Here is a 24,451-nt window from a genome sequence, read left to right on the forward strand (position 1 = left end):
TTTCCCTTAATATCATGTTTTTGAGATTCATGGTTGTTACATGTATCAATAGTTGATTATTTTTCAGAGCTGGTTAATATTCCATTAGACAAATATACCATAATTTTCCTGTTGATAAAATTTGGATTGTTTTCAGTTTCTGAATGCCATAGGTAAGACTGCTGTGAACATTCTTGTGTTCAGTTTTGTGTGTGTGAATATATGTTTTCATTTCTCTTAGGTGAATATTAAGAGTGGAATTGGTGGTTCATAGCGTTCATGTTTAACTTTATAAGAAACTGCCAAACAGTTCCTTAGAGTAGGTATGCCATTTTACACTCTCAACAACAATGTATGAGAGGTCCACGCACTTGCTAACATAAGATGTTATTAATCTTTTTTTGTTAGCCTTTTAGTAAGTGTGGAATGATATTTCTTTGTGATTTTTAGTTTCTGTTTTCCTGATGAATAAAGATAAGCCACCTTTCCATGTGTTTATTGGCCATTCAGTTATCTTAAAAAGTATCTGTTCAAGTGTTTTACCTGTTTTTTTTTTTTTACTGGGTTGTTTATCTCTTTATTGTTGGTTTGTAGAACTCTTTATATATTCTGGATACAAGTTTTGTCAGATGTGTATGTTGTGAATACTTTTTCCAGTCTGTAGCTTGTCTACTCATTTTCTTAATGGGAGATTTGGATTAACTGACATTTTTCTTTTATGGTTAGTGTTGTGTGTCCTGTACAGCAAATCTTTGCCTACTTCAAGGTCACAAAGATCTCTGTTTCCTTCTAGAAGCTTTATGTGTGCTTCAAGTTTAGACCTATAATCCATCTTGAAATAATTTTTATATATTGACTATTTTTCTTTGCTATTACTTTGCCCCCACCTGACTGACAAGGTCCTTTGAACCCTAAAGATCCTCATTATTTCTCTTTGGGGGGGTAATTGTAAAAGACTCCTCTGTAACTTGTACCAAACACTTTACTAAACACTGCTGCCTCCTATTCATTTATTGTGTTCCCTCTTCAGTGGGGTCTCACTAAGTGTAAGACAAATCGAGTCACCCCTCTGTGTTTTTATAGTTACTCCCTATCACACTTTCTGGTTTTAAAGCAAAATATTCAGGAAAACCATAGGAAAACAGCGTCTTGGCCTCAGAGTTGCCACTTGGAATAATGATATTATATGTGAATGCATGCTTATTAAAAGGATTTTGATGCCTTCTTTACCTTTGATTTAAATCTTGTGCAGTGTTAGCATTGTGATGGTATTGTCACAGAACCAAAAGGGCTACTCATTAACATTACTAAATGGGAGAGAGTGCACTGAAGCAAAAGTTGAGGTCTTATAATTCGTGAGACTCTCTTAAATGCAGCTTTGTACTTAAACCATTAGGCTACTTTATTTTTTTGATGTTGATGTGCTGAATGGGGAGGGCGGAAAAGTGGTGAAATTGAAAGGATTAAGGAGGTAAATACAAAAAATCCTTTTATACTGGCTTATCTGTTTTATACTGTTATCATTTTATCTGTTTGAAGAAATCTAAAATTATTTATGAAAGGAATACATTTTTAAGTCGAAGATGGGAAACTGTTGCTAAATTGGGTGTTAACTGGGTTAGGATAGAGACCAGAGTATGCTGAAAGGAATGTTAATCCTGCTAAATTTTATTTATTGTCAACAACAATATGCCAAAACAAACAAAAACAAAAAATAAAGTAAAAAACCGACCTGAGAAACTATTCTCAGACTTTAAGAAAAAAAGATTGAACAGTTATTTTGGATTTCTTATAGAGGGTAATAATCTTGAGTTTGGTTAAAACATTTTCTGTGAGCAATCAACTCTTAAGTATTTATGTGAGATTGATCAATTTTGCTGTTTATTTTCCTAAAATATTTCATCTCAATCAGTTTTATCTTGCCCTCTCTGGTTCTGCCTGGTGAGCGAACTGCTACAATCTGCTTTTACTATGAGAAGAAAGATGAATTTTAATATTTGCTTGAGCATAATGTAATTGGAGAGGTAAAGCTGCTGCTTACAAAATAACAAAAAATTCTCAAGATTTAAATCATTTTTGAAATATCCACTGTCGTGGACTTTTTCCATATCCTTTCCACTAGTGAGAATGGTAGAGTTAGAGAAGTCTTGACCTCCGTAGAATTCTGCTTTTTACATGTTTTTAACTTGCTGGCTGTTTATGCATACCACTTCCATGATATTATGCTAGCAGTATCTCCTCAGCAGTAGGAGTGAGTTGTACAGCTGTCGTAGGCCAGTACAGGCACAGCCTGGGAGCCTTAATCCAGGCAAGAGCTAGGGTGTCAGTGGCTTATTGTGGTCTAGGGGCAAGTAAAAGGTCGAGAAATCTATAGGTCAACAAAGTAAGGCGATCAGCACAGGCCAGGGTTGCCTGTCTTTCAGGGCAAGAAAAAGGACTAATAAACAATGTACTCAAGTGAATCTATGCCGATGATTGTGTTGTATTATAGAAATAGCATTGGCTTTGGAGCCAAGCAGACCTAGTGTTCTGCATGATGTCGGGAAGATAGCGTACACTCGTAGTTTCTTTTTCGGTCAAATGACTGTGAAGCTTACATAAAATATTTTATATAATGTACCTAGCACATAATCGGTATTTGAAAAGTATTTAATATCCCTTCCCTTCTATATTTCATATCTGGGTGGAAAATTGTTTCCGGATTTCATTCTGCCCGTCTGGAGAAACTGGTGCTAGCTAGTTTAGGAGCAGGTCAATGAAACAACCCAGCAGACAGGGCCCTGATTCATCTCCCTCATGTACGCCCCATGTTTAGGTCATCTGCTCCTATAGTGCCAGCTCTTACCTGAGTATCTATAATGTTCAGCTACAAATTTTTGTTTTTAGCATTTCTGTGATCCCTTACTAGCATATCAAATTTAACCATGACCTGGGCAAACTTCTTTGCAGCCACTTATTATTTCATTAAGGGGCTGTCTTCTCTTTCTCTTTGGCTAGGAGGCTTTCTCATTGTTCTTTTCCCTCCCAATTTTTACCTCCAAGTTTGTGAAGAAAGCAGGAGTAACTCCTCATATCTCCCCAGTTAGTAGGCACCGTTTTGAACAAAAATTCCTACCTCTAAAGAGCTTATAATGAAAGGTAATATGGTGATTACTATTCATACCAAATGTAGGTTGTGAATTTTATATACTATTGATATTTTTTAAAATAATGTTAACCTTTGAATTTTTGCCTTTTCTCTTTCATTTAAAGATAGTTTTCTTAAACCCTTTCCTTACCTTTTTAATTGCAGTAGGAATCTGTTGTTTCGTTGTTTCTTGAGAACCTCCCCTTAATATTGTCTTTTAAACTGACACAGGTGACTGGCTTTTGCTCTGAGTACGAGGAACCAGAGTGGATAGATAGCATTGGGACTCAGCTGCATTTGCTTCCATGTGGTCACTAGGACCACCAGAAATCTCCTACTGGGCACCAGATTCATTGAATTGTATGCCATCAGGTCATATTCCATATATGGAATTTTATTGCTCCTCAAAAGAAGAAACATGTTGAGACAATAGTTTCTGAGAAGTCAGACTTTGCCCCAATTTCTTTCAGACTTAGTACCTCAGGCCTTAAGTAACATAGATTTAAAATTCTTTCAGGAGCACAAATTCTTCACCGGGACAGATGAGTCATTGATTTTGCTCTGTGGAAAGAAAGGATCTCAAGTTAATACATTGCCCACAACCTAAATGCAGATTTAAGCTTTGGGAAACTTCAAATACATTTAAGAACATTCAGTCTTAAACTGAAGCACAGTATTTTCAGATGATCCACCAACATATGGAAATTTGCAACATCGGCCTCTTCAATAATCCATCTCAGTTGAATAGTTTAAGCAAGTATTTTCCACTCTCCAGTTAACCACATTTTTCTTGGCATGAAATTACTTTTCTACTAATTCAAATTGTTAGTTTGACTGTTGGGCTGAATTCAGTTATGGAAATGGAAATAGAAATTATTTAGTGATCTTACTGCTGTGTCATTCACATATGGTCACAGCGTTTATATACTGATGCTTTTGGGTATGTAGAAGTTTTTATTATTTACTTATTTTAATTTATTTTTCATGAAAATATAGCAGACATACAATATTATATTAGTTTCAGGTGTACAACATAGTGATTTAACATTTATATACTTTACAATATGATCACTACAGTGTCTACTAACCGTCTGTCACCATACAAGTTATTATGATATCATTGACTATTTTCCCTATGCCGTACATTACATCCTTGTAACTTCTTTATTTTATAACTGGATGTTTGTACCTCTGATTCTCCTTTACCTTTTTCATTATCCCCCTACCTCCTTCTCCTCTAACAACCATCACTTGTTTCTCTGCATCTATGAATCTGTTTCTGTTTTATTTGTTCATTTGTTTTGTTTTTTCAAATTCCACATATGAGTGAAATCATATGGTATTTGTCTTTCTCTGTTTAACTTATTTCACTTAGCACAATACCTGCTAGGTCCATCCATTGTTGTCGCAAATGGCAAGATTCCATTCTTTTTTATGACTGAGTATATTCTAGTGTGTGTGTGTATGTACATAAGCGTGTACATACACCACATCTTTATCCATTCTTCTATTTATGGACAGACACTTAGGTTGCTTTCATATCTTAGCTATTGTAAATAATGCTGCCATGAACACAGGGATGCATATATCTTTTCAAATTAGCGTTTTTGTTTTCTTTGGATAAATATGCAGGAGTGGAATTGCTGGGTTATAAGGTAGTACTATTTTTAATTTTTGAGGAACCTCCATATTGTTTCCATAGTGGCTGCACCCATTTACAATCCAACCAACAGTGCACGAGGGTTCCCTTTTCTCCACATCCTCGCCAACACTTGTTATTTGTTCATTTTTTGATAATAGTCATTCTGACACATGTGAAGTGATATTTCATCGTGGTTTTGATTGGCATTTCCCTGATGATTAGTGATATTGAGCATCTTTTCCTATGTCTGTTGGCCATCTGTATGTCTTCTTTGGAGAAATGTCTATTTAGGTCCTCTGCCCATTTTTTAATCAGATTGTTTTTTTGATATTGAATTGTATGAGTTCTTTATATATTTTGGATATATACTGTGATGTTGGTTCGTTACCCTCAAATTATATTTTTAATTGGCTATATACCTCCTAGCAATGAATCATATGCATGACTCAGTTTACTTTCTTAGAGTTCAGGGTGGAAATATTAAGTACTTTTATAACTGCCTTCAGTTCTATCCTAGGTAAGGGATTGTTACCAGAATTCATGTTTCACAGATACTTCCTGTGACCGCTTGAAAAAAGAAAGAGACCTCCAGTTAAATCTTTTCTCTTTCCTTCCCTCTCTTGCCCACTGATCCGTGGTTGTTTGTTCTGGCATTTTGTTTGGTGGGTGTGAGTGATGTGATGACTTTTCCTTTTAATTGGGTAATATTTTTTTTTACCTGTTCTTCTTTCCTGCATCTAGCATTTCCAGCCTACTTCTTTCACATTTGACCAGCATGGTCTCTTAGTGATCTCAAACAAAGAATTTTAAGATTCTGACAACTTTAGATTGGTTTGAGAGAGGAAAAGGGCAAATTTGGGGTAAACTGTGCAGGTATCTTTGGAGTGCACAGAGACAGCCCCTTTCCCTGATTATGTGTTATTACTAAGGGCAGGAGCCCTGTAATACACATTTTACACTAATGTCCAGCTCACAACAAATGTGATGTTTTTGATGCACGAGATCCTTTCTTTACTCAAAAGTTATCTTAAAAAATACACATATATCTATTATCTTATGAAGTTTTTGATCTGTGTTTTAGTAGTGATCTCAGACTCTGCTCTGAAGGAAAAGTCTTAGTTTTTAAGGTACTTCTTTCGTACACCTACCTTAGTATCTCTTAAAGGAGAAATAATCCGTAACAACCAACACTACTTTTCATGATGTCTGATAATCTTTAATATCAACAACCCTTCAACAGCAGATCACTGTTTTTCACCTTGAACCCTACACTCTAGACTTTCTTAACTTCTTACATTTCTCTGAATGTTTCATGTTCCTCTGTGCCTCTGTGCTGTAACCCCAGCCAGACTTGCTTATTTCCATCTTGTCTGCCTGTGGCACTTCTGATTATCTTTCAATGATCAAGGGCCCTCCTGAGCAAAACCTTTCTTGACTGACTCCATTCTACCTTTCCCTTCAAAGTTGAGCACTTTTTTATGTTACCTTTTTTACTTTGTGTAATACATTTTTATATATATTTCTATAACAGTGCTTAATATACTGAGTTGTAATTATTTGTTCATTGGTAAAATATAGTAGTAGTTACATGCTTGGTCTTTCTTTCCATCTTTGCTATTTAATGGCAAAATGGCAAGTGGCAAGTTTTTTACCTTCTCTAAGACCTTGTTTTCCGTTTGTGAAATAGTAATGTACCTATCTCATAGGATTTTTATGAGATTAAATGAAATTATACACATAAAACAAAACACTTAAAGGTTATGTATATGGCTAGCCATGTTTGCAAAGAGCAGATTGCAATACTTTTTCCTGAATAAATCCTTTGCGGTGACAAAAAATAAATAAAGAAAACACAACTCTGTTTTTGGCATATATTGAATATTCAATGAGTAGTGAGAATGGTGACCGCATATTTGTGTCCTCTTTTATATTCTGAGCTTCTTAAAGACATGAGATTTGTTTTATTCATCTTTTGTTTCCCAGTATTTTGTCTTTAACAGGTTTGATCAGTAAATGGTTATTCAACAGGAAAATAAACATTCAACATCATGAGATCTTTACACATATTTTCTTTATGTTCTTCTGTACTTTTTTCTTTTTTTCTTCCCCATTCCAACAGATTGTATTACGAGATATACTATTGTTTTAGGGGTTTTGTACACTGTGTATGGCTTCAAACACAAATAGAACTCTTAGAAACATCTATTTTAACCTTCAGTAAGAGTTACTTATCTGTTAATTGTAAATTAAAATATGCTATGTTTAATATTAGACTAGGATTTCATGACTTAAGAGTCTTAGAAGTTCTGTTCAACTGTCTTAGCATGTTTTTGAATGTGCAAAGTACATTCATTAGTTCTTGCAGAGTGAGAGTTATTTTACATGAAAACAAGGAACCATACTCTTGTCTCTTGAGGGAGGGTGTACTGTAGATGATTGAGAAAGAAGATAAGAGTGACTGGGCTCTTCTAATTTTGTATGAGCCGGGGAAGCCCAACACATATGTATTCGGAGATTTCTAGTTCTTATTTTTAACCCACATAGAAAAGGGAGACATTTCCTATTAAAGGGCCTACTGTGGTTCATATGTGTATGCTTTTCTACTCATTCCATTGCATTGTTGCTGAGATAGTATTTGTTTCACACTTTTCTTCTAGGATTTCCACCATTAGAAAATAAAAACATAATTGTAAAATTAGAGCACCGAGGCATTTTTAAAGATTTGCATTTATAGTATCAAAACATTTTGTTCATTCACCAAACTTTCAGCAAAATAATCCAAGTTTAAGAATTATTCAGTTTTCTTCGCTAGCACAGGGCTGTTATCACCACTTGAATTTTGAGCTTTATTTCAGCCTTTGTGCTATCGATGTAGTAGGCTTATACACTCGAGAATGATGGTGCTGAGAAGAGCCTGTTTCCTCAGAACCTTGTCTGCTTTGTGAGCCTTATCTCATTAACCCTCACAGTAGTTCTCTGGCATGTATTGGTCAGACTCAGAAAGGGACAGTGGTCATTTTTCTGAATTCCCACTACATGTAATCCATTTTGTTATATGATAATGGTCTTGGGAGGAGATTTTAATCACTGCGTACACTAATTCACTTAACAAACACTTATTGAGCACCTGCTTTTTGCTATGTACCATGTTAATTTCTGAAGCTGGTGAAAATGATTGTCAAGTTCTACATTAGGTAAGAATAGTAATTTCTCAAATTCGTATAGCTTTTATAATATCTAAAATCCTTTTCCATACTTTAATTCATTCAATCTTCACAATACCCCCCAAAGGATAGGTTTTATGATTTTACATTATAATCAAACTGAAATCCAAAGAAATGGAATTAAGCCACTTGTATGGAAATAAGTTCTGAAGAGATGGACACATAGAAGCACAATCTCATCTAAAAATAACTTTCGTGGAAAAAACAGTATCCTTATTTCATGCTCTTTATTTAGTTTTAGCTTTGCTGGGGCTACTGTACTGCTTTTCCAACCACTCTCTCCCCCACCCATTGCCGCCAAGCCTACGACAGCAGGGAAGGAAACAGTGGCTGTGACTGTCCAGGCTCCTGTGTTTCTCATGGCTCAGAAAGCACCATTTGCTATCTGGGTGGGAATTGGGAAGATGCTGGTCAAAGAGGACAAACTCTAGTGAGTTCAATAGTGATCCTTGATTTTCTTTTTAAAGTCTTATGTCATATAGAAAAAGTGAATCACTGCAGGGTGAAAGGACTCTGGCCTGAGTTTTTGAAATATGTTAATGGTAAAGTAATAGAAATAAAATATACCTTGCTGCAAGATTGTTATCATTTGTGTTTTGCCCTTTTTGCTTTTTTTCTCATTCTTGAAAGGTGAATTGAAATGCTCACTTGCTTTCATACATGGTGAGTTTATCACGTTAATCTTAGAAAAAACCTGACTACTTCATTTTTTAGCTAAAAGACCCAGTGAGCAAGTTTGAGTGCTGACTCATTTGTACTGCCTACCGAGTAAACTATACAAATAGTGTTTTATGATTTAACTCTATCTAAAAAAAACAATTTGAAAGTTGAAGATGTGTTCGGGAAAAGACATGGGTTTTTAGCCGTGGCTTTGCCACAGACTGACTGTGACTTAGAATTCTGTTTTCTAATTTATGAGCCTCATTTTCTTAAGGTTTCAGTTTAGCATTTTTATAAATGAACAGTTCGGATTGAATTATCACTAAGGTCTCCTCTAGCTCTATAATTCTATTATACATTATCTATTTTTTGATTAGTATTTGTACTCAGGATACTCTGGATGGGGGCCAAACATAATACACTTGAAATTAATAGCTATTTTATTCACCTTCTCTAAATATTGTCATTTATTAGGCTATCTTGAGTGTAGCTATATAATTCATGTGTACTTACTATACTGATGAATCTTTCTCCTTTCCTAGAATAATCTCCAGGAGAGAGAGAAGGATTTAGCATGCATGAAGATAAATATAATCTCAAGATAAGCACTCTTACTGATTATACGAAGCTAATATTAACACAAATTGGCTGTCAATTCCAAGGACAAACTTTCACATATCCAAAGCTGCTCTGTAATTTTTACTTTAATATTATTTGACAAGAATATTTGTCATGGAATTTTGGAATTGAATGCAGATTCCTATATAATGGCAGTATTCTTTGTTTTTCTTTTCCATTATTCTAACACCTCAAATTTATTCAGGCTCATTAAGAACGAAGTAAAAGTGGGTTGAGGAAGTGAGAAGATGCTGCTCAAAGAGTACAAACTTCCAATTATAAGATGAATAAATTCTGGGGATCTAATATTTAGCATGGTGACTATAGTTAGCGATACTGTATGGTATACCTAAAAGTTGTTAAGAAAGTAGATCTTAAAGTGTACTGACTTCAGACAAAAAAACTAATTATGTGAGGTGATAGATATATCAACTGACTTTATTGTGATAATCAGTTTCGAATCATTTGCATCATTTTGTAGAATGCCTATCAATTTGGATTTGTCTTCTGTTTTATCATAAATAGACTGAACTTATGTATTTTTAGCAAGAAAAAACAAAGTGATATGTCCTCAGTGTATATGGGAGAGTAGGATGCATGACATTGGTTTGTCTTAATACTGGTGATGTAAACCTTGATTACTGCGGGATTTCTTCACATAAAGTTACTGTTTTTCCCTTTGTAACTAATAAATATCTTGGGGGAGATTTGTTGAGACTGCAAATACCTTGTTACTCTTTAAACTTTTCACTAATTTTATCATTCATCAGTGGGTCTTGCCTACAGCAATTATTACTGTAGTGTTTTAATGATTATTTTCTGTTTCTCGCATTCCTTTGACATTTATTGTCATTTATAAAAACTTCCTTTTCCCCATTTGTTTATTTATTTGCATCAGTATAGACTTAAGAATATTCGTTTTATAGGTTATAATCTCATACCACTATTATTTATTTTGATACTCAAATTGTATCAGCTTTTGTTTTCATTACCTTTTAATTTAAAAAATGAATAAAACATTTTCACCAAGTATAGTTACTTTATGAGGGTTGAACAATATATTGCACGATAGCTTAATGTTCAATAGTTGATTTCTATGAACTCTGACAATTCTCAGTCTCCTACCACTGAACTCCTTAGTCATGTGTTATATAAGAATGAGGAAGGAAAGAACATGAACACATCTTTGTCTTTTCTCCTCTTCCTGAACCCAGTTAATTCTGCCAATTTGGTCAGAATATCCTTAATGACAACAAAAACTTGGCAGTTACTAAGGGCAGTTCTTTTGCACAATAAAAAAAAAATTACAAAGTGTTTAAAGATATGGAAACTTGGATGGAATTCTCGTTCCCCAGTGGTGACTCTGTGACTGGGTGTTCAGGATGGAGTGCTTGCTGACCCCCGGAACACAGCTATTGTGCATGGTTAATATTGTGTTTCCGTCTGTATTTTATCACTGGGAGTGCTGATCCAAAACAAACTATCTGGTGTATCCAGCTAGTCCAGGACATACCCACTTAGCAACAAAAGTACGGATAAGGATTTCCTTGTGCTTAAACTGCTAAAGTTTTGGGAGTTTTGTTTTGTTTTTATCTAGTAAAAGAATTGCTGTTTAGTATTTTTAAATATTTTTCGGTTATTTCATTTTGTTGGCTGTTATATCCAATTATGTGTAACATTTCATTATAGTATTTATCACATGTTATCTTTTATAATTTATACTTTATGAGTGGTCTTTTTTGAGGGGTGCATGAGAAGGAAAAGGATCCTTCTCAGGTAAACAACTTGACAAAGTCTGCACATCAAGTGTTTGAATATCCCACATGCTTTGCTTATAGAAGAGTTCTTTGCTGTTGAAAAGGGGGAAACATTATGGTTTTTAAGGTTAAAAAATTGTTCCTTATCAATTCTATTAGGGATAGATAAAAGCCTGTACATTGGGTTTGTGAGGCAAGCATTTTCTTTACTTAGGGAAGAATGCTGTAATCCATTATTGACTTCTCACAATAAGATTAAATTTGTATGTCACTGCAAGAGCAAACTGTTCACCTTCAAGCCATGTGTTAAGTTAATAATAATTTATTAAGGAGAATTTTGTTCTAATAGATTTGTTTTGATAGCAAATTTAGCCAAAGAGATCATATATATATAGAATTTGATAACCTTCAGTAAATGGAGAGAGTGACCATGTCCCACATAGTCAAAAGGCACATAACAGGATCGAACAAGGACCCTTTACCCAAATATTTGCAAAAATCCTTACTCTGGAACTATTAGCAATGTTTTTAAACTGGATTTTATTACTCAAGCTATAAATATTTCTCACAATTTCACAGGGAAATCAAGACTACAAAAATATATCTGTTTGTGACAGAATTTTTCATAATTCATCTAACCAATATTTACAGTACATCTTCTGTTAGTGATCCCTGCTAGATGTTGACCAATGTATAAAATTCATTTGTGCTACAAATGAGTATACGTATTGTTATAGTGATGTCATGTGAAGTGGGGTGCAACTTGCTCTAAAAGGTTAGAAACAAGTGTAATGTCAAGCCAGAGTCACAGAAAGATGGTATGAATTTTACCTTGTGAATGTGCAAGAGAATGTATGCAGGTCCTTAACTAGCCCTTCATGAACTGCAACACAGTTCTAAAGAGTTACTAAAAGAAAAAAGTAAAAGAACCTTGGATAAATAAACACTGTAGAAGTGATGTATTGTAGTTATTGTTGACTTTTTTGGTGTCTTCAGTTTTAATCCCTTCAACGTACTTTGGTCAAGTGGAAAAGGAGGGCAAAACAAACTTTGGAAGTAAGCAGATGGAACAATTGTTTCATTTCACATTAAGTAATACTTCTTTTTAGGCAAGAGACAAGTACTAAAATGGAATGGGCTAATAAAAACAGACGTGGCATAGAAAATAAATATAAATCTCAATGCCAAAAGGAAAAGAAAAATATGTAATTTGAAGTAATTTTTCAGATGCAGCATTTCCCAGTTTTGGGATTTGTTATATAAAGGCTTATAAACACACATACTTAATGTATGGCAGTTTCCACAGGGAAATTTGCTGGTAGCTGTCTTTCTTACAAAAACACTTAAAATGCAAACCTAAGATGTTTAAAACTTTTTTTTATAAAATGTTGAAAATCTTGCAGATTATTTTGCAGTTTGTGGAAGCATTCCAAAGAGAACACTTTTAAAATTCATTCCTAAAATATTTACTTTATAAATGACCCACAACTAGTTTTACCATATAAGATTAGTAGTTAAAGAAGAAAACCAAGGAAAAATTATATAGTAAACAGTCCCAAGACCCAAATTATTTCAAACTAGCTTGTTCTGTGTTTATATATATAAAAGCATGAAAGCTAATACTTTTTTATAAAATAGATATCTATGTTAGAATTTGAGGCCAAAATATATTTTTTTTGCCAATTTACATAAATTTATTATAAAAGGTCATAATTTAAAAATCCTAAAATTTTAATTGCTGGGAACAAATTTCAGAGCTACCTAATTTCTGGTTTATTTGGACCTGTTCCTCTAGAGTCAGAGGTTTAAAAGGAAACTTGAGTTCTTGTCATCCCGATAGTAATTTGAGATCCTCGGAAGGATGTATCTCCTACTTTTATTGATTTGGACAGGCCTTGGATTGAAATGGAGAAGGAACGATGGGTAATGAAGTGAATTGAAAATCCCAGGACCATCATAAACTACAATTTTTTTTTTTTAACCAGAAAATGTTGAAATCACATCTTATAAACACATGTACTGACTGCTTCTAAGGACATGCTTGGTTTCTTTGCTGGGGACATTTTTTTTTTCTCTCCTGATGAATAACAAGAAGAAAGGAGCTAACTTCAGAGTTAAATGATAAGGCAACAATGGGAAATTAAGTATGACTTTGGAAAATGCTGGTACAGCAAATCCAGAGAATTATAACTCAAATTTGTGTTTGATCTGAGGTGTTGGTGATTGTCCTGTAACTCCTCATTGTTATGACCTCACAAATCATTGCTCACATGTCTTTAGATAAAAATTAAAAAAGTATAAAGAGACAAGGATTTCCTGCTTTTAAAGAAGAGAAAATAATAACATCCTGTGTTTGTTGAGGCAGGAGATCAAGGTTGGGTGGGCATACATACCATTTTTCAACCATTAAAATAGCGACGATTGTTTTAAATAAGATTACTTGATGTTGGCAAGTGTACTGACACGGATGTGCTCATACACTGCTGGTGGAAGTGCCAAATAATACAATTGTTTGGGAGAGTAATTTGCAATATTTATCCTGAGCCATAAATATTCCTTTGACTCAGTAATTTTTCTCCTGAAAAATATGTTCATTACAGTATTATTTAAAGTAAGTGCCCAATAATTAGGGATTGCCTAAATAAATTATGGTAAATACAATGGAATGCTCTTTAGCAATTTTTAAATCATGCTTATGAAGAGTTTGTATAACATGGGAGGGTGTGTCTTACTATGTTAAGCAAAAGACTAAGAAATCTGGAAGAAAATCTGGTGGAGTAAGGAATTTTTACATTTATCTTTTCAGTATTTTCCAGTTTAATTATCTGAGGGAAAAGGGTGAGGCCAACAGGAGGTAAGATGGCGATTGCCAGGGGCTGGGGGAGAAGACAGTGAGAGATTATTGTTTAATGGATTCAGAGTTTCAGTTTGGGAAGATTTGAAAAAGTTTTGAAGATGGATGGTGGTGATGGTTGCACAATAATGTGAATGTACTTTATGCCACTAAACTGCACATGTAAAAAAAAGTGGTTAAAATAGTAAGTTTTATGTTATGTGTATTTTACCACAATTACAACAACAACAAGGCCGTCACAGTGGTTTGGGTGACCCAGAACCCTGCTGGAGTGGGAACTGGGAGGAGTGGGTAGGTTAGAGAAAATTTTCAGAACTGAAATGGGATGGTTTGGCCTGTGACTGGATGTGGGGGCTAGAGAAAGGGAGGGTCTGCAAAGGTTTCAAAAAGTGATACCCAAAGTTTGATTGGGCCTGAGAATCAACCATTGGGGGGAACTTTGAATAAAATACACATTATTGAGCTAGGTGGCTAGAAAGATGCTAATGCTAATAATAACTAAAACAATGCACAATGCACACGGGAGGATTTTAAAGATAATGAAGATTAGTTTACATTTGGATATGTTGAATTTGAAGAGTGAAAACAACACTCAGGTGGAAGGAATCAGGGCCAACAAGAGATACTGGTTTTAGAGATCTAGCACTGAAAGTTGCTAGGGACTGCAGGGTTAAAGTGAAAAGAAGGTGAGAAGAAGGGATAGGAGGAGAAACGAGGAATTAGAAAATAAATGATCATAAAGCGAGGTATAAAAAACAATTGATAGAATGCATTGTCAGCTGTTGGAATGGTCAAGAATAAGGACTGAGAAAAGGCCTTTGGATTGGGTGAAAACATTAAGAAATCAGCGACTCTGGAATTCAGTTTTATTCAGAAGAATCAAAGGGTAACAGGAGAAAATAGAAATAGCAATAGCTCACATAAACTACCCACTCCCCCCCCACCACCCCAGGAGTGATAAAGCAAGGAAGGAACCAAGTCAGGATTAGTAAGATCAAGGCAAGGCTTTTTCAGTTTGGATAAACTGGTACTATGTTAAGCCAGTATTGCCATAGAGTACTTGTCTCTCGTGGGTCTCTTGTCCCTTTTGCTGTTCTTTCTCTTCTCTCAACACTTTAATGGTGGGATGTCCTCTTCGTCATCTGTACTTGGTTATTGTGCCATCTGGCCCTCCAGGTCCACTCTCCTTTCTCTACCTGCTTTCTGTCCCAAGACGCTGATTTGCATAGACTACATCAATAAGCTTGCTTGCCCTTTGGCTATTATTGAGTTCAAGGTGGAACTCCAACAGGATGCTGGAGGGGAGGGGAGGAGAGAGAGGTTGGAGCGTTTATCCCCTTGGCTTCCAATCTGCAGGGGCACTTCAGTTCTGCAGAAATGACTGAAAGTCACTGCTCCTCTCAAGTCAGTCCTCTATAAGACTGTCTGGGTCTGGTAACCACTTCCTCTTCTAGCCCCTTCAGGCCTAGGTGTGGAAACAGAATATCACACTCTATTTTCCCTTATGGTTTCCTGAACACTTGCTCACAACTTTATAAATTGTCCCTTTATTAACCCTGTGCCATCTGTTTCCTGCTGGGACCCTGATTGATACAGTGATCTTATCCAGCCTAATGGCTTTAAATATCAACCACATGCCAATAACTCCCAGATTTATAGCTCCAACCCAGACCCATCGCCCAAACTGCAGACTCTTATATCCAGCTGCCCGTTAGATTTGATTGTCTAATATATGTCTTAACTTACTGATCTTTCCTCTTAAAACTGCTGTTGATGGCAACTGTCCTTCCAATTGTTTAGGACAAAAATCTCAAAATCTTCCTTAATTCCTCTCTTTTTTCTCACCCCCTTTATCCAGTCTGATCAGGTCTTCCTTTAGTAGAGAATCTGACCAGTTCTTACCACCTCCACTCCTATCACTCTGGTCTCTCACCTCTGATAACCTCTCAGTTGGTTTTCCTGCTTCTGCCTTTGCCCTCTTTCACTTCGTTTTCATTATAGTAGTGAAAATGATTAAAATACAAGTTAGATCATGTCACTCCTCTGCTTAAAACCTCCTCTCAATGGCTCCCCATTTCAGAATAAAAGCCAAAGTCCTTACAGTGACGTAAAAGGCCCTACACAATCTGCCTTCTACACCCTTTACCCCTCGATTACCCTGTGCTAGTCACATAGGCTTTCCTTACTTCTTTAACACAGTTTTCTCTGTCTGGACTGCTTCTCCCAGATATCCACAAGACTAACTCTCTCACCTGCTTTAAGTCTTCATTAAAATGTCCTTAATGAGGCTTACTCTAATCACCTTATTTAGAATTGCAAATTGACGCCCCCCCCCTTGCAGCACTCTTGATGCATTTTCCCTTACTGTTTTTTCTTTTCCATAACACTTAACATTTTCTAACATACTCTATAATTTACTTATTTATTTTTTATTTTTAAATTATCATGCAATAAAATTAGCAGCACCCCCCCCTCCCCCACACACACACATCCGTTTAGGTATATAGTTCTGTATATTTTAACACACGTATAACTGTGTCCTACTGCCACAATCAGGATACAGGACAGTTCTGTGCTCCAAAAAAATAATCACATCTTCCATCCATAACCCCTGGCAACCACTGATCTGCTTGTCATATAGTTTGTCTTTTCAGTAATGGGATTATGCAGTACATAACCTTTTGACACTGGCTTCTTTTTCTAAGCATATTGTCTTTGAGATTTATCCAAGTTGCTGAGTATATCAATCAATAGTTCATTCCTTTTTATTGAGTATTATTCTATTCTGTAGCTATACTGCGATTTATCCATTCACCCATTGAAGGACATTTGGGTTGTTTCCAGTTTGGGCACTTATGAATAGAACTGCTGAAACATTTATGTACAGGCTTTTGTGCAATTATAAGTTTTTATTTCTCTAGAATATAATTTACTTAGTAATTATATTCATCTTTTTTTGCATGTTCACAGACGTATTATTCTTAGCCTCAAACAGTTCCTGGCACTTACCAGGTGCTTACTAAATTAGTAAATATGCAGTGTTACTTAAAAATGGAAAGGTGGAGTGAAACCAGAGTTACTCTGAACACATTCAGGGTCTATTCAAACCCCAAGTGGCAGGGGACTTGAATTGAAAGATACCTGCTAGTTGAGAATGTAAAAGGCTTTTACTGAAAGTAAATGTTTTTGGTAGTCATTTATCAGATTTGGAGGAGGAGCTTGAGATCAGGTTGAGGAGAAACCTCTTGGGAGAATACTTTAATAATGATGTCAACATAACTAATTTGTGAGCAAAATGAAATGCCAGTTCTTTTTCCCTAAGGGATAACCCAGAAGAAACTTGCCTACAAAAACAGGGGAAATAATGACACCATTCTCCCTACATTGTCTGACCCATTTAGTTTCACTTAAATTCAGTAAAGATTACCAGATGGGATAAGAAAAAGAAGAGCTTTCGAATAAAGAGGAAAATAATGATTAAATGAAAGGTCGATATTTATAAGGGAGAGTGATCGATTTACTGGAATACTTGTGTTAACAGCCATAGGCTATGAAGTATCTTTTGGATAAGCTTTTAAGTGACATTTGATTTAAAATCAGATGCTGCTTAATGCCCCAAACTGGAATAGCAGTGTACCTCATTAAAATGCATGGACCTCCTGTAACCCTATTCTTTAGAGTATGGAATTCAGTAAGGATCAGTTGGATCTTGGATCTCATCCAGTGCATTATAGTTTTTGAAGGCTCAACAAGGTTTCACTATAAGGTGATTCCATGTGTAAAGTTTGAGCAAGGTTTCAGAATAAGTTTTTTTTATTTTAAAAATAAGTTTCTATTGGTATAAATGTTCTCAACTCATAAAAATTTCAGGTATATAGAACTATATGAAGAAAGAAATGCAATCCTACACTTATATATAAATACTATTTTGATGAAAATCCTTCCAGACATCTTTCTGGTGGGTATATGGTACATGTATATATTTTTGTTACTCTAAAGAGAAGGGACTGTAGTGATGCTTTTAATGTGGGGGGAAGCCCCCCTCATTTTCAATAAGAGTGATCAGTGCATAGAAGAAAGAAAATTAACTTCAGCCCTAAACACCTAAAACACTACAAACATCAGTGTTTAAACATTTTGAGGATGATCTTTATCAGGAAAAATGAATTCTGAAACATATTGTAGGTTCTGAGTTGACCTGAATGCCATGCGGGAGTGTTGGGGCTTTGCTTATCCATCCAAGTATCCAAGTTAAAAGCACTGTGGCAACTAGGGAGGCCTAAGTATAGGACTAAAACAAAACACCATTAACTTCCCACCTTTCCCAAATCTCAGGTAAATTAGAAACAAATATCTATTTACTGTTCCTCAGACATTATGGATGGCCAGGTAGATGGGGATGTGGGCATCATTGTTGTCAGCTCATGTGAAACTTATTGGTCTCTTAAAGCTGTGCAACCGACTGTGTATGTATTATTTAAATATGTGCGTTTTATTTAAATATGTGTGCAGTAATCAGTTCAGTGATGCTGCTGTGCTTGAATGAACTTCTGAGTAGATCCTAAAGGGTCTTTTTCTAACCACTATAATAATCGAGATTAGTCATTTAGAATGTCTTTAATTTTACCCATTTAGCCCGATAGTTGTTATACTGCCTTAAATAGTTCAAAAAGCAAGTCTCTGCCATCGGCAGTGACTGGAAACTGTAGGAATGTCTGCCAAAGTTCTTGTGATCTAATCCTCTCTTGAAAGTACAAAGCTAAAGCATGTATTGAAATGCCTGAGTCGGCCGCTCATTTTTCTAGGATGAAAAAATCTCCTTGGCGACCTGAGGCAGCTAGCGTTAATTCTCTCCATTTAGAAGTACATGTATTATAGCTATGCACAGAAAGCACATACATATATATATGAACACACCTATACTATATCTAAATGCTGGTATGGCATTATTATATTTTCTAGAATTATGCTTCATTTAAGCAGATCTTTTGTTTAGTAACTTATAAGAAAATAACTTCACCTTTTCTTTTGATTGCTGTTTAAAAATTTTAACTTCTCAAACTTTCTAACTTAGAGAAGGAAAAGAAGGACACCTACTATTTATTGAATTTTTAGTGCGTACCTGGAATTTTTACTCGTTTAACTCTCATTTTATACTTGGGGACCTCAGAACAGGCAAGTGAAGTCACATAGCTCTGAGATGGCAAGCACAGTCAGTATTTAAACTAGGTCTGTATGATTCCGAAGACCTCTCTTTTACCATAGCATGCTGTAGAATGAACTATAGGATGCTAAGCTTATAAAAGACTATTATCAATATCATTAAGTAAAAAGATATAAGATGCAGGACAGTAAGCATAATGTACTGCCACAGTGTGAAATGTGTGTATACATATATATGTATTCACATGCGTGTGTGTCTGTTTTACATACACTTAGAATACCTAGTGTATCTGTGGAAGACCATGTGGTGTTTGCCACCAGGGATGGGAACTGGGCTGCTAGAAATCTAGGCTTATTATAAAATCTTTTATACCTTTTGAATTTTGTTTTATGTGCGTCTTACTTATTTTAAAAAGAAATTGTTTTAAAGACTGTTGTTAGTGTTTTTAGAAACATCTGATTATTTTTCAGATTTACTAATCTATTAGCAAAATTTCATAGACTTGTAAAGCTTCTAATCCTACAAAATGTTAATGCTAGCTATTATGATACTGATAAGCATTGATAATGATCATATCTTTCTAGTTTTCAATTCCCATTAGATGCTACTCTAATGACCTGCCACATTGGAATTTGAGAGGGAGGTAGAATACTGATGTAACATAGTGATGTTAGAAGAAGTAACGGTGACTGATTCATCTACATTCAACCATTTCTTTCCTTTTTATTGCTATTTAAGATTTTAAGAATCTTTAGTTTATCTAGTTCTGGAAACAAGCATACCATGCCTCAGATGACAGTAGTTGCTGGTCATGACTGAGGGAAAGGAAGTATCTGATATAAGTCCTAAAATTGAACTTAAAAGAAAAAAGTTTCCCGTATACTGAAAGCTGTATTTTAATTTTGGGCTACCATTCGTGGAAATACCTTATCTTGAATACACTTTATTTTTGTACTTCTTTGTTCTTGTTTTTAAAACTGTAATGATCTATTTACATAGCTGTATCCCTTACTAGACTGGTCGTTCCTTGAGAGCAGGGCCCATGCCTCATTTTCTCTTAACGCTTGGTAGTTGGCTAAAATATTGGTTGAGTTGATTCAAATTGAACTAGAGATACTTAGCTTAGTTGTGGCTGGTCAACTACCATAACAGTTCAAGTATTTAATTATTCATTTGTTCCTTCACTCATTTACTGAACAGATACTGTTCTAGATGTGGATATTAAGATTGAATAAATCACAGCCTCTGCCCTCGGGGAAACTCAACAGCCTGCAGGGGGAACAGAAGTTTTAGCAAAGGATTATAACCCAGGGCGCTAAGAGTTTTTTACAGAGACATAATGGTAACACTCTGGAGAGAGTGGACAGGAAAATCTGCTGAGGAGGTGACGCTTGAGTAGCCTTAACCAGGGAGACAAAAGGAGAAAGGAGACCTAAGCAGAAGGAACAGTACGTGCAAAGGCTTAGAAGTTAGTTTTTAGAATAGAGTAATGGCATTTCATTTAGATTACATGCCCTTAAAGGACCCTGCAATCTTAAGATACTGTGTGCTGGCTCTTTAACTTAGTATATTGTTTTACTTCATGCCAAATATTTCATGTGCGTGTATTTCAGTTATCATATTTTATAGGAAGCAAAAATACTAATCTCCTTTGATTTTTGTTCACAGTCAAGTTCATCCGAGAAGTAACACCGTATATCAAGAAGCCATCATTAGTATCAGATCTGCCATGGGAAGGTGCAGCTCCCCAGTCACCAAGCTTTAGTGGCAGTGAGGACTCTGGTTCTCCGAAACACCAGAACAGTACCAAGGACAGGAAGGTCATCCCTCTCAAAATGTGTTTTGCTGCTAGAAACCTAAGCATGCCGGATCTGGAGAACAGGTGAGCTGTTCTTAAGCAGAGCATCATACTTACAGCTTTGCAAACTTAAAGACATGTCACAATATTACTTATGCATATTATTATGTGATAATACAACTGTCGACTAAATTATACAGAAGAAAACATCAGTCTGAGATGAGAATAAATTTCGGAGTTTCATATTTAAATTCCTTATACATATATGTACGGTACATATATAGAAAAAGTTTGGACAAACACATAGGAAACTTAATGGTGGATTCTCCTGGGGAGTGAAATGGGATTAGAAGGTAGAAGGAAAGAAGGGGCTTCTATTCCTCATTTTATACCTTTCTGGAGTGTCGTTATTACTTTTTTTCACTATGAACATTTTTCAACTTTATAGTTGAAAAAAAATCTTATTAAAGAAATTTTTTAAAATGTCTCTTTAGATGGAAATTTCTTGCACTGTGGATAGTGTAAAGAATCAGAGATCTGCATCGTAGATCTGGCTGAATCAGCTAGCAGTGTGACCCTGGCGAGTTAGTTTCTCTTGACCCAAGTTTCTTCATTTGTAAAATGAGAGAGTTGGATTGGATTATTTCTGATGTCCCTCTTAGTTCTATAATCATTTGGGATCTATGACTTTGTCTTCATTAACTCCATGAAGTGATACTGGTAAACCTAGTGTTAGGTTAGAGATTAGGGGAAAAATAAGAGATAAAGAAACTTGTCCAAAGACATAGTTAATGACAAACTTTTTATAACAAGCTTTCATTTTTAAGATCTCCTCTGAACTGAATGCACAGCCAGGTGTCTAATCAGAATAGGATGGATCATAGAAGACAGCAAGAAGCTGAATGATTTTCTTGGGTATTTTAAGCCCTAGAAACATTAAAGCTCCTGTTCTGTAATGTATCATGTGGTATGCTCTAAAGAGCTGAGCTCTACAATCAGACAGACCTTGATTTGAATCCTTACCCCATCACTTGCTCAAAGGAAGGCTCTGAGCAAGTCGCTTCACCTCCATAAACTGCCATATCCTCCTCATCTGTTATAAAAAAGGAAATAATAATACTTAACTCAGTGTATAGATTAAATCTGAAAACCTTTGCATAGAGCCAAGCACGTAGTAGGTTCTCAAGAAATAATACCTTTAAAAAGTCTTAACTGCTAACTCTATACACATTTTGAAAATTATATTCTGATATACTTGTATTTTTGTTACCTTTTATTTTTATCTTTATTTTTTATTTTTTTTGTTGCCTTTTAAAAGTTCGAGAAATTGTTATTTTACATGTGTATTCATGAGAGTGTATTTATATTGGATCATATCTAAGTGTAACAGCTTGATCTTTAAAGAAATGCTATATTTATTTTTTCATAAAGTAAGAATTTAATTTGTAAAGTAAATAGTCACTTCTGCCTCTTAAATTCAAATTAAAATTTTTTTCTTCAAATGAGATACATTTATGTAGAACCTTTGGTCTGTTACTCATGGACTTAAGGAAAAATTAGATAGTAGAGACCATAGAGAAAGAACTAGAATAGAGAAACAATGCAATAAAAAACAAAAAGCAGTTAAATTTTTCAACTGGTTGTCAGGCTGAGGAAAGTATTCAGGCTAAGGCCCTTCATTATAAATCATTTCCGAGAATGAGAATAGATAACCTGTTCGGGCTTCTGTTACAAAATACCAAAGACTGGGTGGCTTAGAAACACCAGCAGTTTATTTTTCACAGTTCTGGGCAAGACTGGGAAGTCCAAGATCAAGGCTCTGGCAGATTCAGCGTCTGGTGAGGGCCTGCGTCCTAATTCACAGATGGGTACCCTCCTTGCTACATCCTCACATGACAGAAGAGTCTAGAGAGCTCTCTGGGGTTTCCTTTATAAGAGCAGTAATCCCATTCACGTGATTACCTCCCAAAGGCCCCATCTGCTAATATTATCACATTGCGGGGGAGGTAGGATTTTAACATATGAATGGGGGAACACAGACATTTAGTCTTTGGTACCTATAGTGCTGCTGATATAGCTGGATATTGGATAAAAAGGCAAAGTATTTTAAAGTTTGCGTAGAACTCGGGTTGTGCTAGTGGGAATAGAAAAGGAGGAAGGTGATATGAATTGGCTATATTGCTGAAAGTTGCGCTACGTTATCATCTACTAAGACATCTTTAGAGCTTAGTGACTTTGGCCTTCATTAACACTTGGGGCTGCATTCTCTTTAGCGTTTAAATATACTAAAGACATACGATGGATAGTCAGGTTTGAAATAGGTCTTCAGAATGAATTGGAGAGGGCAGTTTGAGTTACAAAAGTTGTATCACACCTTACTCTTCAGTAAGATGGATCAGTCTACTTAACCATGGTGTACTATACAAGGAGAGGTCTTAGAAGATTCCGGCTATTGCAGATTCCGAGTCGTCATGCTGCAAAATAGTGTTTCTAATTTTACTTGAAATATCAAGATTTAGAGATGATCTGTTTTGTGTAAAATATAAATTGAAAGAGATTCAAGGTTATTTCTATATCATTCTTACTTGCAATCCAATGTGCTTTCTAGAGAAAAAGAAAAGCAGTAGAATTACAAGTACCTGACAAAATTATGCATAACTTATACCCAATGGAATGTGAACATCTGTTAGGTCTTGACAGAAAAAAAAAATAGTGAGAACCACTGACTAATTAGACAGAAGTTAGGATGATGGTCTTTGTAACTTTGGCTAAACTATTTGTTTCCCACAAGCCTTGGTTTTCTCCTGTACAAAATGAAAGGTTATGTGAGGATTAAATAAGAGAATAATTGTAAAATTAGCATGGTAATCTCGCAATATATTATTATAGGTGCTGTTAGTGTCCTTATGACCTCAAATAAGTCCCTTAATTTTTCTTTTCTCCTGCTTTCTCTGTCCGTAAAATGGACATAATACTACCTGCTTAACTTTACTCTTTAAAACTACTTCAAGGATAAATAAAATAATATCTATAAAATCACTTGGACTCTTTGATCCTTAAATTCATCTCCGCTCTGTCAAAGAAAGTGTCATGACAGGTAACACAGCTTCAGCATTTAAGCCATGCAGAAAAACAGTTCATATAGGAACAGCAAAAATAAGTTTCATCAGAACATCTGTCACCAAGACACTTATTAAATTGCAGCTTGTAACTAACTGACCATGTTTCTATTTGAAAATCTGAATCTTCCACATAGTCTCTTGTAAAACTCTGGGCAAGAAATAGGCTTAGATGCTCCCTAATCTGGAAAATACTTATGAATCTGTTTTTAAGCCATAGGTAGGCATGTGGTTTCCCATCATTCTTCATTTTTTTCGTAACATTATGAAAAACTTCAGATAGCAAAGTCAAAAGAATTTTATAGTCAACACTCATTTTTCCACCACTTGGATTCTACCATGAACATTTTACTATATTTGCATTATCACAGATTAGCCCATCCATCCATTTGCCAGTCCATCAATTTTTTCGATGCATGTCAAAGTGAATTACAGACATTAATATACTTCCCTTTAAATATTTAAGCATGCATATAAATAACTAGAGTTCATTGTTTTGTTATAGTTTT

The 24,451-nt window shown here is 35.3% G+C and overlaps 1 protein-coding gene across 1 annotated transcript in view; it reads left to right on the forward strand.

The window, feature by feature from the left end:
* Nucleotides 1–24,451, forward strand: part of SNTB2 (syntrophin beta 2) — a 72,632-nt gene that overhangs the window by 14,582 nt on the left and 33,599 nt on the right. The window contains exon 2 of the mRNA XM_015587670.2: nucleotides 20,694–20,907. Coding sequence (XP_015443156.1) covers nucleotides 20,694–20,907 — 214 coding nt within the window. The remainder of the gene's footprint in view (nucleotides 1–20,693; nucleotides 20,908–24,451) is intronic.

The sequence above is a fragment of the Pteropus alecto genome, unplaced genomic scaffold (assembly GCF_000325575.1).
Source record: "Pteropus alecto unplaced genomic scaffold, ASM32557v1 scaffold42, whole genome shotgun sequence".
Classification (NCBI taxonomy): domain Eukaryota; kingdom Metazoa; phylum Chordata; class Mammalia; order Chiroptera; family Pteropodidae; genus Pteropus; species Pteropus alecto.